This window comes from Anolis sagrei, chromosome 6 (genome assembly GCF_037176765.1).
Source record: "Anolis sagrei isolate rAnoSag1 chromosome 6, rAnoSag1.mat, whole genome shotgun sequence".
Taxonomy (NCBI): Eukaryota; Metazoa; Chordata; class Lepidosauria; order Squamata; family Dactyloidae; genus Anolis; species Anolis sagrei.
Window position 1 is genome coordinate 133,289,163 of NC_090026.1, and position 12,317 is coordinate 133,301,479.

The window sequence follows — 12,317 nt, forward strand, 5'->3', positions numbered from 1 at the left end:
CAATAATGACAAAGTTCTGATTTAAAAGTGCGTGTTCCTGTTTGATTGTGTACTGCTGACTTGACAGATGCCATTCCCTGTAAATGCGGAAGCAATCACAACAAAAGGCCAAAAACGCAATATTTCCAGGTGCGGTTTTGAGCCGAATATGCGGATCTTCACATGTCTGCATGTCCCTGCAATTGGAAATCATGGGATTTTTTAAAATCTGGGTTTGTTCCTGGGTTTTAGATGTTTGTTCCTGATTGGGTAGTTCCTAAAAAGAAGGTGACACTTGAGTAGAAGGCAAAAACTTTGTTGGCGTGCCAGAAACTTCACGAAACATGTGGGTGTCACATTTTCCGTGGCCAGGACTAAAGTTGTGGCCCTTTCGTCAACACTGCACATCTTTTCACAAGAAGAGCCATCAGGAACAGACATGTATAACCCAGGAACAACAATATGTTGTTCCATGCCAGAAGCACACAACCAAATCTGTCTGGACAGATGGCCAGGCAGCCAGGCTCTAAAAAGTGTCAATAATGACAGAGTTCTGTTCCTGGCCTGAAAGTGTGTGTTCCTGTTCGATTGTGTACTGCTGACTTGGGCAGAAGTGGTCCTACCCTGTAAACTTTGTTTGTGTGGCGGATAATCGCCAGGACCAAGAACGGAACTTTTGCAGCGATTCGATATCCGAATCTCCGCATATCAGCATATCTGGCAAAGTTTCTGGTGGAAGTCCCATGGTGGCCATCTTGGGAGACTCCAAATCCCGCAGCAAAGCATCAAGTCTGGGCAACGGAGGCAGAAACCCGCCACCAAGAGCTCTGGATGTGGACTTCTTACGAAAGTCCCGGGATTTCGTGCTGTCTGGAAGCGCCCTGAGTATCACCATCATCATCATGAGCCAACATGAGCCAACAATGTGATGTGGCAGCAAAAAGAGCCAATGGGATTTTGGCCTGCATCAATAGGAGCATAGTGTCTAGATCTAAGGAAGTCATGCTCCCCATGCTCTATTCCACTTTGGTTAGACCACTTTACCTGGAATATTGTGTCCAATTCTGGGCACCACAATTCAAGAGAGATATTGAGAAGCTGGAATGTGTCCAGAGGAGGGCGACTAAAATGATCAAGGGTCTGGAGAACAAGCCCTATGAGGAGCGGCTTAAGGAGCTGGGCATGTTTAGCCTGAAGAAGAGAAGGCTGAGAGGAGATATGATGAGGGCCATGTATAAATATGTGAGAGGAAGCCACAGGGAGGAGGAGGGAGCAAGCTTGTTTTCTGCTTCCCTGGAGACTAGGACGCAAGGGAACAATGGCTTCAAACTACAAGAGAGGAGATTCCACCTGAACATGAGGAAGAACTTCCTGACTGTGAGAGCCGTTCAGCAGTGGAACTCTCTGCCCCGGAGGGAGTGTGGTGGAGGCTCCTTCTTTGGAAGCTTTTAAGCAGAGGCTGGATGGCCATCTGTCAGGGGTGATTTGAATGCAATATTCCTGCTTCTTGGCAGAATGGGGTTGGACTGGATGACCCAGAAGGTCTCTTCCAACTCTTTGATTCTATGATTCTATGATTCTATCATCATCATCATCATCATCATCATTTAATAACTTACTAATCGCCCTCCATCTGAGAATTCTCTAGGCAATTTACAGCTAAATTACAAAAGATGAAATACATACATACAAAAATTAAAAATTAACAGAGATCGAATGTTCATCTAGTAAAAAGCCAGGTCTTAAGTGCGAGAGTAAAAGGTCCTCAGTCCCGCATGGCTCTCATCTAGGGCGGCAAGGAATTCCACAAGGCAGGGGCAGAAATGGAGAAAGCCCACCTGCGCCTGGTCCTTTCCAAGTGGACCTCTCTAGGACCCGGTATATGGAGTAGGTCACGTTGGGCTGGTCGTTGCGACCTCCGATGATGGGAGAAGGAGAGGCGGTCCCTAAGGTACGATGGACCCTGGCCGGAAAGAGTTTCAAAGGTCAGAACTAGCATCTTATACAGTTGGAAGCCAATGTCAATGTTGCAGCACTAGTGTTCTATGGCATTTCGTGGGCGTTCTTGTGAGTAGCCTGGCTGCCGCATTCTGAACAATACGGAGCTTTTGGGAAGGCCCACATACAAGGGGTTGCAATAGTGCAGCCTAGACGTGACCGTGGCATGGATGACTGTTGCCAGAGTCTCGTCAGATAGGGAGGGTGCCAGTTGCCTCGCTTGTTGTAGATGGAAAAAGGTCTGTTTGCTGGCAGTAGCCACCTGAGCTTCCATTGTCAGCTGTGAATCCAGGACGACACCCAAGCTCTTAACAGTGGTCGATGGAGATAGGGCGGCACCATCGAAGGTGGGAAACGGAGGAGTCAGACCTGCCAGAGAATCTCAGTCTTCGCCGGGTTCACCTTCAGTCTGCTAGCACGTAGCCAATTCGACAGAGCGTCCAGACATTGGGTGAAATTGTCTGGAATTGACTTTGCTCCAAGCGCAGAAGGAGTTGGGTATCGTCTGCATATGTAGGTGAGTCGCAGCTTGCTCACTCCTCAGGACCAGAAGGTCTTCCTCAGCTGCCAATCTGGCTGGGATGACCCACAATAAATTAGAAGAGCGCCTATTTCCTCGCGCCCTGACCACTTCCCCACTCCACGCAGTGTTGCTAAGTTGGGCTGGTCATTGCGACCTCCGATGATGGGAGAAGGAGAGGCGGTCCCTAAGGTACGATGGACCCTGGCCGTAAAGAGTTTCAAAGGTCAGAACTAGCATCTTATACAGTTGGAAGCCAATGTCAATTGGCTGGTGTTCTATGGCATTTCATGGGCGTTCTTGTGAGTAGCCTGGCTGCCGCATTCTGAACAATATGAAGCTTTCGAATCGTAGACATTGGAAGGCCAACATACATGACATTTCAATAGTCCAGCCTAGACGTGACCATGGCATGGATGACCGTTGCCAGAGCCTCGTCAGATAGGGAGGGTGCCCGTTGCCTCGCTTGTCGTAGATGGAAAAAGGTCTGTTTGCTGGCAGCAGCGACCTGAGCTTCCATTGTCAGCTGTGAATCCAAAACGACACCCAAGCTCTTAACAGTGGACGATGGAGATAGGGCAGCACCATCGAAGGTAGGTCATGGAGGAGTCAGACCAGAGAATCTCAATCTTCGCCGGGTTCATCTTCAGTCTGCTAGCACGTAGCCAGTTCGACAGAGCTTCCAGACATTGGGTGAAATTGTCTGGAATTGACGTTACTCCAGGCTCCAGATGCAGAAGGAGTTGGGTATCGTCTACATATGTAGGTGAGTCGCAGCTTGCTCACTCCTCAGGACCAGAAGGTCTTCCTCAGCTGCCAATCTGGCTGGGATGACCCACAATAAATTAGAAGAGCGCCTGTTTCCTCACGCCCTGACCCCTTCCACGCTGCACCCAGAGTTGCTAAGTTGGGCTGGTCGTTGCGACCTCCGATGATGGGAGAAGGAGAGGTGGTCCCTAAGGTACGATGGACCCTGGCCGTAAAGAGTTTCAAAGGTCAGAACTAGCATCTTATATAGACCATGGTACTCAGTTGGAAGCCAATGTAAGTGTTGCAGCACTGGTGTTCTATGGCATTTCATGGGCGTTCTTGTGAGGAGCCTGGCTGCCGCATTCTGAACAATACGAAGCTTTTGAGTCGTAGACATCGTAAGGCCCACATACAGGGCATTGCAATAGTCCAGCCTAGACGTGACCGTGGCATGGATGACCGTTGCCAGAGTCTCGTCAGATAGGGAGGGTGCCAGTTGCCTCGCTTGTCGTAGATGGAAAAAGGTCTGTTTGCTGGCAGTAGCCACCTGAGCTTCCATTGTCAGCTGTGAATCCAAAACGACACCCAATCTCTTAACAGTAGTCGATGGAGATAAGGAGGCACCATCGAAGGTGGGTCATGGAGGAGTCAGACCAGAGAATCTCAATCTTCGCCGGGTTCACCTTCAGTCTGCTAGCATGTAGCCAGTTCGGCAGAGCGTCCAGACATTGCGTGCAATTGTCTGGAATTGACGTTGCTCCCGGCTCCAAGCGCAGAAGGAGTTGGGTATCGTCTGCATATGTAGGTGAGTCGCAGCTTGCTCACTCCTCAGGACCAGAAGGTCTTCCTCAGCCGCCAATCTGGCTGGGATGACCCACAATAAATTAGAAGAGCGCCTATTTCCTCGCGCCCTGACCCCTTCCCCGCTCCACCCAGAGTTGCTAAGTGGCTGCGTCCCCGAGCCCAATCTCTTTGCAGCCAGCCTCCTGTTTGAATTTGGTCATGCTTCCGAGGGGGACCGGAAGTGGGGCACAGGGCAGCAGGAGGGGTCCATGTGCCTGCAGGAAGGGGGGCAGGCTCTGGCCATGGTCCCCGGCGGAGTAGCGAGGGAGCAGCCGCCCTCCGGCGTGGGCCGCCAGATGAGCCTTCATCTCCTTCCGCCGGCTGAAGACGAGCCCGCACTCGGTGCAGGGGTAGACCCTCTCAACGGTGTGGGTGAGGTGGTGGGTGCGCAGGTTGCCCTTGTACTTGAAGCTCTTGCCGCACTCCAGGCAGGCGTAGGGCCGCTCGCCCGTGTGGATGCGCCGGTGCTTCATGAGGGTGGTCTTGAGGTTGAAGGTCTTGCCGCAGTCGGCGCAGGCGAAGGGCCGCTCCCCGGTGTGGATGCGCTGGTGGGTGATGAGGGTGCCCTTGCGGTTGAAGCTCTTGCCGCACTCCGGGCAGGCGAAGGGCTTCTCCCCGGTGTGGATGCGCCGGTGCTTGATCAGCTCCCCGTTGTGGCTGAAGCGCTTACCGCAGTCGGAGCACACAAAGGGCCGCTCCCCGGTGTGGATGCGCTGGTGGCGGGTGAGGTCCCCGTTGCGGCTGAAGCCCTTCCCGCACTGGGGGCAGCCGAAGGGACGGTCGCCAGCGTGGATCTTCTGGTGGAGGAGGAAGGTCTTCTTGGCGCAGAAGCCTTTGCCACACTCGCCGCAGACGAAGGGCCGCTCGCCCCGGTGGATCTTCTGGTGGGTGAGGAAGTTGGCCTTGCGGTTGAAGGCTTTGCCACACTCGGGGCAGGCGTAGGGCTTCTCGCCCGTGTGGATGCGCTGGTGCAGGACAAAGGTCTGCTTGGAGCAGAAGCTCTTCCCGCAGGCGGAGCACTCGAAGGGCTTCTCCCCCGTGTGGATGCGCAAGTGGCGCATCAGGTCCCCTTTCTGGCTGAAGCGCTTCCCGCACTCGGAGCACGGGAAGGGCTTCTCCCCCGTGTGCACACGCAGGTGCGTGATCAGGTTGCCACGGTGCTGGAAGCGCTTGCCGCACACGCCGCAGTCAAAGGGCCGCCCGGCCGGCGTGTAGGTCTTGGTGGCCGGGCACTCGGGGTCCTTCGGGGCGTCCATACTGGGAGGAAGGGACCTCTTCTCAGACTCCACAGAAGGAGAAGGACCGCTTTCCGCCATCGGGCCGGCAGCCACCTGGGTGCCCAGGTTGACGCTATGGTCCCCACATGGGTCGGGGTTGGGCTTGGGGGAGCATGGGAAGTGGGGCGCCTCTTCCTCCAGCTCCATCTTCACAATGACGTCGGGACTGGGATCCGCTGCAGTTGGAGAAGGAGGAGAAGAAGAGGTGAAGTGACTTCCTCTCCTATAGGTAAAGGTAAAGGTTGTCCCCTGACATTAAGTCCAGTCATGTCTGACTCTGGGGTGTGGTGCTCATCTCCATTTCTAAGCCGAAGAGCCAGAGTTGTCCATAGACACCTCCAAGGTCACGTGGCCAGCATGACTCCTCTCCTATAGCCTACCCCAAAACACCTCTCTCAAGGACAACAGCCCTCAATGAGGTGACCTTGAACTCTTGAGGAGGGACGGCAAGCCCCACGGAGGAGTTCCGACCCCTTCCTTTGTGGATGGCAGGGATCCCATTCTGCCCACAAACATGCTCTAAAGCAGTGGTTCTCAACCTCCTTAATGCCGTGACCCCTGAATACAGTTCCTCGTGTTATGGTGACCCCCAACCATAATATTGTTTTCGTTGCTACTTGATATCTGTCATTTTACTACTGTTATAAGTCATAAATATCCGATATGCAGGATGTATTTTCATTTACTGGACCAAATTGAGCACAAATACCCAATACGCCCAAATGTGAATGCTAGTTGGGTTGGGGGAGGATTGATTTTGTCATTTGGGAGTTGTAGTTGCTGGGATTTATAGTTCACTTATAAAAGAGCATTCTGAACTCCACCAGCAATAGAATTGGGTCAAACTTGGCACACAGAGCTCCCATGATCAACAGAAAACACTGGAAGGGTTTGGTGGGCATTGACCTTGAGATTGGGAGTTGTAGTTCACCTATATCCAGAGGAGCACTGTGGATTCATGTAATGATGGATCTGGACCAAACTTGGCACGACTACTCAATATGCCCAAATGTGAACACTGGTGGAGTCTGGGGAAAATAGACCTCAACATTTGGGAGTTGTAGTTGCTGGGATTTATAGTTCACCTACAATCAAAGAGCATTCTGAACTCGACCAACTATAGAATTGGGTCAAACTTCCCACACAGAATCCACATGACCAACAGAAAATACTGTGTTGTTGTAGGTTTTTCCGGGCTATATGGCCATGTTTGGAGGCAATTTTTCTCCTGACGTTTCCCCTGCATCTATGGCAAGCATCCTCAGAGGGAGTGAGGTCTGTTGGAAGTAGGAAAAATGGGTTTATATATCTGTGGAATGACCAGGGTAATGTTTCAGCTGATCACCTTGATTTGCATTCAATGGCCTGGAAGCGCCTGGGGGGAATCTCTTGTTGAGAGTGAATTGATGTGCCTGATTGTTTACTCTCTGCTGTTTTGCTCTTGTAATTTTTGAGTTTGGCCATTGAATGCAAATCAAGGTGATCAGCTGAAACATTACCCTGGTCATTCCACAGATATATAAACCCATTTTTCCTAGTTCCAACAGACCTCACTCCCTCTGAGGATGCTTGCCATAGATGCAGGCGAAACGTCAGGAGAAAAATTGCCTCCAGAACATGGCCATATAGCCCGGAAAATCCTACAACAACCCAGTGATCCCAGCCATGAAAGCCTTCGACAATACAGAAAATACTGTTTTCTGATGGTCTTTGACGACCCCTTTGACACCCCCTCATGACCCCCTCAGGGGTCCTGACCCCCAGGTTGAGAAACACTGCTCTAAAGCAAGTAGGGGCAAACCCAGGCCATAGGATTCTAGATCAGAAGGAGGCAAGACACTTTTTCTCTCCTGGCCACCATCTCATCCTGAGGAAGACCAACGCTTTTGGGATGCAAACGTTTCCTGTCTTTCCTTCACTTTCCGCCCCCCAAAAAAGAGAAGAGGAAAGAAGGGGAGGAAAGGGAAGGGAGGGGATTGGGGAAGAACACCCCCGCTCCAGCCCACCATGCGGCCCCCCAAGTTAGAAAGTTTGCCCATGCCTGTTCTAAAGCATGCACATAGCATCATAGAATCCTAGAATCAAAGAGTTGGAAGAGACCTCATGGGCCATCCAGTCCAACCCCATTCTGCCAAGAAGCAGGAATATTGCATTCAAATCGCCCCTGACAGATGGCCACCCAGCCTCTGCTTAAAAGCTTCCAAGGAAGGAGCCTCCACCACACTCCGGGGCAGAGAGTTCCACTGCTGAACGGCTCTCACAGTCACGAAGTTCTTCCTCATGTTCAGACACTCCTAATGCACATTTCTGAATGACAGAGCCCCTGCTATTTCTGCCCCCCTCCCACCCAAGAGCTCAAGAGGCCAAGTGTCCTCAAAGCCAGAAGAGCCCCAGATGCTCCCTTGCAGGGCCGTCCCGTACTCACAGGAATCCGTGTCACTGCCAGACTCTCTGTCGCTGTACTCCCAGGATCCGTTGCTGTGCAAACCGTCCTCCGGCTCCGTCTTGACGGCAAATCCCCCCTGGGTGCCTGAAAAAGATACCAAGGAATCACACGGAAAGTGGGGTGCTGCACTCATGGCTGTGTGAGGTCAGGCTTAGAAGAGAGAAGACGGGGAGGAGACAGGAGCCATCTTTAAATACACAGAGTCAGGTTGCCTTCTGCTGCTCCACAGAACCACGGGTGAAATCTCCCTAAGTGTTAGGAAGCACTTTCTGAGAGCAAGAGTTGTTGGAGAATGTGACATGGGCTGCCTGGGAGGGGGCCAGTCTCCACCTGGTTGAGTGAACTCTTGCTGGGTGAGAGGTCCCAGCTAATTCCAGACAAACCAAGGCAATGGGACTATCAAGATGCTCCTGGTACTTTACCCCACCCAAAGAAGGAGAAAAAATGCGGTCTTCCCTCATTCTCTCTTACCTGCCGTGGGGCCAAAATGCACCTCCTTTTCTGTCCCTGGGGGGTTCAATGGGCATCCAATGCACAACTCGTCCTCGGGTTCCTCTTTGACCACCATCTCGTTCCCTAGAGCAGCGCAGACTGAGGCCAGAAGGAGAAAAGTCCCTCAGTTGGGGTGCTTTCCCCTTCCTATCTCTTATTGTGCAGTTACCAATCCAAGCACAAAGCCAGTTGGTGAACTATTCATAAATAATGACCACGATCTGGTCATTGGATCTAATGGTCTTCCAGCTGAAACCAACCAGATCCCAGCATCTGTGCATCCTTGGATGGTGAAGGATTACAATCAGGATTGTGTCAGAAGAGACCCCAAGAACCATCCAGTACAACCAGGCCTGTAGCGAGGGGGTGGTTTTAGGGGTTCAACCTCCCCCCCCCGAAATGTTTCCGATTTTTTTAAAAAAACCTGGTTTATTCATGAATTTTAACTGGTTAACCAAATCCTCATGCTAAGTCTATGAGATGCAAAAAGTTAAGAGTCCCTCCAGAACTGTAAGCACTATCTCAAGCAAATATTGACAATTTATTCATACTGTCATTACTTGCAGCAATAGCCGATGTAGTGAAGCAACCAAATTGGGTGTGTGTGTGTTGAATGCTCTCATTAAGGAGGCCAGACTTGGTGGAGGTGGTTGACAGGGGTGGAGCTGCAGGCTATTGAAGGTTGCTCTGCCCCCTGCAGATGTGCTCTTTGCTTCAGCGTGAGCTAGGAGGGAAGTTTCAACCCCACCCCCCCCACCCCAAAATTTTCAACACCCCCCCCCCCCAAATTGTCAACCCTCCCCGAATTTTTTTTCTGGCTACGGCCCTGAGTACAACCTCTGACAATAGCCATCCAGCTTATGGATTTTTTTTTTTGTCCTCTTTTGGTCTCACTTGGGGGAGCAAGGCGAACAGGGCCTTCTTGGTGACCGATCCTTCCAGACAATGGAACCTCTCCTATGTCCCCCAGAATTGACCATCTGTCCCAGACCCATTAGGCCTTCCTGCAAGTTTCCTGCTGGGAAAGGGATTGTGTGGCCATCACGCACCTGCGCCGGAGGACTCCCAGAGCTTGCCCTCCATCTCTGGACCAGGGCCAGTGGAGGGTTTTCTCTCCAGACAGGGATGGACAACCCCAGTTTTACTTCAACACAACCTGCAGAACAGCAGAAAGAAAAGGATGGGTCAAGCAGTGTGTGAGCAAGGACCCCATAATAATAATAATAATAATAATAATAATAATAATAATAATAATAACAACAACAACAACAACAACAACAACCAGATCCCTCTGTCAATAATTCTACAGGTCATGAGTTCAAAGCCAGCACAGGTTGGAGTGGGCTCCCAACCAATTGTGTAGCCTGTTGTCGACCTTTGCAACTCGAAAGACAGTTGCATCTGTCAAGTAGGAAAATTGGGTACCACCTTGTGTGGGGAGGCTAAATTAACTAATTAATGAGGCCATAAAGAAGACTCCAGCAAAGCATTCCAGCGGGGAAGCATGCGGGGAATGCGGAAGTGCTTCATTAGCGTCGCAGATGGACAATGAAAGCGACAGCTCCCCTGGCGGCCAGAAAAAATTAAATAGCCTCTGTGTATGTCTGTATACGTTGTAAGTCAAACTGGCATTGAATGTTTGCCATATATGTGTACACTGTAATCCGCCCTGAGTCCCCTGCGAGGTGAGATGGGCGGACTATAAATACTGCAAATAAATAAATAAAATAAATACAGAAAACAAATGTAGGCTACCAAACAACACCAAAAATGTATTGTCGAAGGCTTTCATGGCTGGAATCACTAGGTTCTTGTGGGTTTTTTCGGGCTATAGAGCCACGTTCTAGAGGCATTTCTCCTGACGTTTCGCCTGCATCTATGGCAAGCATCCTCAGAGGTAGTGAGGTCTGTTGGAATTAGGACAATGGGTTTATATATCTGTGGAATGGCTGGGGTGGGGCAAGGAGCTCTTCCCTGCTGCAGCTAGGTGTGAATGTTCATCTGATCACCTTCATTAGCATTTGAAGGCCTGCTTGAGCCTGGGAAAATCTGTTGCTGGGAGGTGTTAATCTGTGCCTGGTTTTTTCCTCTCTGTTGTTTAGCTGTTATAATTTTAGAGTTTTTTAATACTGGTAGCCAGATTTTGTTCATTTCCATGGTCTCTTCCTTTCTGTTGAAATTGTCCACATGCTTGTGGATTTCAGTGGCTTCTCTGTGTAGCCTGACATGGTGGTTGTGAGAGTGGTCCAGCATTTCTGTGTACTCAAATGATCTGCTGTGTCCAGGCTGGTTCATCAGGTGCTCTGCTATGGCTGACTTCTCTGGCTGAAGGAGTCTGCAGTGCCTTTCATGTTCCTTGATGCGTGTCTGGGCAATGCTGCGTTTGGTGGTCCCTCTGTAGACTTGTCCCCATCTGCATGGTATACAATGGTAGACTCCTGCAGAGGTGAGAGGATCCCTCTTGTCCTTTGCTGAACGGAGCATTGGTTGGATTTTCTTGGTGGGTTTGTAGATTGTTTGTATGTTGTGTTTCCTCATCAGCTTCCCTCTGCGGTCAGTGGTTCCCTTGATGTCTGGCAGGAACACTTGTTCTTGGTCTTGCAGCTCTTCTGATGTCCACCTCAACTGGGCTCTCCAGGCCAATGGAGACTCCACCTCAGACATCAGAAGAGCTGCAAGACCAAGAACAAGCCACGAGAGTCAAGATGAAGATCCACCCAGAGGAAAAGTCAGCCATAGCAGAGCACCTGATGAACCAGCTGTGGGATTTGAAGTAGTGCTGTGGGATTTGAAGAGGCACGAATGGAGGCCGAAAGAGAGAAATGTGCCAAGAGGAAGGTGCGTCAAGCCAACCCCGACCGGGACCGCCTTCCACCTGGAAACCGATGCCCTCACTGCGGGAGAAGATGCGGGTCAAGAATAGGGCTCCACAGCCACCTACGGACACTACACTTGGAGGACCATCATCCTTGGACTATAACGGATTGGCTAAGTAAGTAAGTTAGCCTCCTTCCTTCCTGATTCATTCATTCATTCTACAGTCTAGAGCAGGTGGTGGGCCAACTTGGGCCCTCCCTCCCTCCTTCCCTCCAGGTGTTTTGGACTGCAGCTCCCACCATTCCTAGAGATGCACCTGGTGACAGAGTCAAACGGGATCAAAGCGGTACAACTCCACAGTGACAGCATTGGGCGAGGGGTGTGAAATCCTTGGTGGTGAAGACCCTGCCCTCTGCACATGCCCAGAGGAGCTCTCTCTCCCTCGAGGGAGATAAGAATGGGGGAGGACTTGATCCTTTAAGGGGGGGGGGTCCTTCCGATCCAAAGACAAGCCTCCAAGGAATTGGGGAGGGGGGTGTCGTGGGGATTGTTTACACCCCCCCATTTCCCTCCTCCCAGTATCCAGTCCTTCAGCCTTCTTCCCGGCCTTGGGTCTGCAAAAGGTGGGTGGGCAAGGGGGATGCCTACCTGGGGAGGGTAGGAGGGGGCGTCTCCTTCGTCCAGACCCCAGGAAAAGGCGAAGCTGCAGGCCTTCAAAGAGGGGGGGGGGGGTCTCCTTCCGAGCCTGGCCTCCTTTCAAGGCTTTGGGAGGGAAGGGGAGGAGAGGGGAGGGGAGGAGAGGGGAGGGGGTCTCCCGCCCTCCTGGAGCCCTTTGTTGAGGGCGGGGGAAAGACTACAGCCCCCAGCAGCCCCCACAACCCTCCTCCTCCCCCCCCCCATAGAGAGGGCGGAGCCTCTGTCTTTTCCTCCCCTTGCCCCGCCCCGGTGGGGGCTGGCATTTGGGGGAGGGGTCTTCCGCCCTTTACAGCTGGCATTTGAGGGAGGAGGGGTCCTTCACCTTTCTCTCCCCCCTCCCGGCTCCCCCCCCCTTTGTACCTGGGTCTCCTTGCCAACGAACCCAAGAGGAGGAGGGGGCACGGAGGAGGGGAAGGGTCTCCAGTGGCAGCCCCCCACTCCTTTGAGAAGGGGCGCCCCTTCGTCTTCTCTCCCCCTCCTAGGAATTAGCTCTGGGCAC

At 51.9% G+C, this 12,317-nt stretch overlaps 1 protein-coding gene across 1 annotated transcript; it reads right to left on the bottom strand.

The window, feature by feature from the left end:
* Positions 1-1,570: 1,570 nt before the first annotated feature.
* On the bottom strand, positions 1,571-12,006 carry LOC132779107 (gastrula zinc finger protein XlCGF57.1-like). The gene is made up of 5 exons (XM_067470451.1): positions 11,771-12,006; positions 9,355-9,461; positions 8,285-8,404; positions 7,793-7,897; positions 1,571-5,543 (listed from the first exon to the last, which is right to left on the bottom strand). Exons 2-5 carry the CDS (start codon positions 9,386-9,388, stop codon positions 4,189-4,191), a joined length of 1,614 nt encoding a protein of 537 aa, XP_067326552.1. The 5' UTR covers positions 9,389-9,461; positions 11,771-12,006; the 3' UTR covers positions 1,571-4,188.
* Positions 12,007-12,317: the final 311 nt, after the last annotated feature.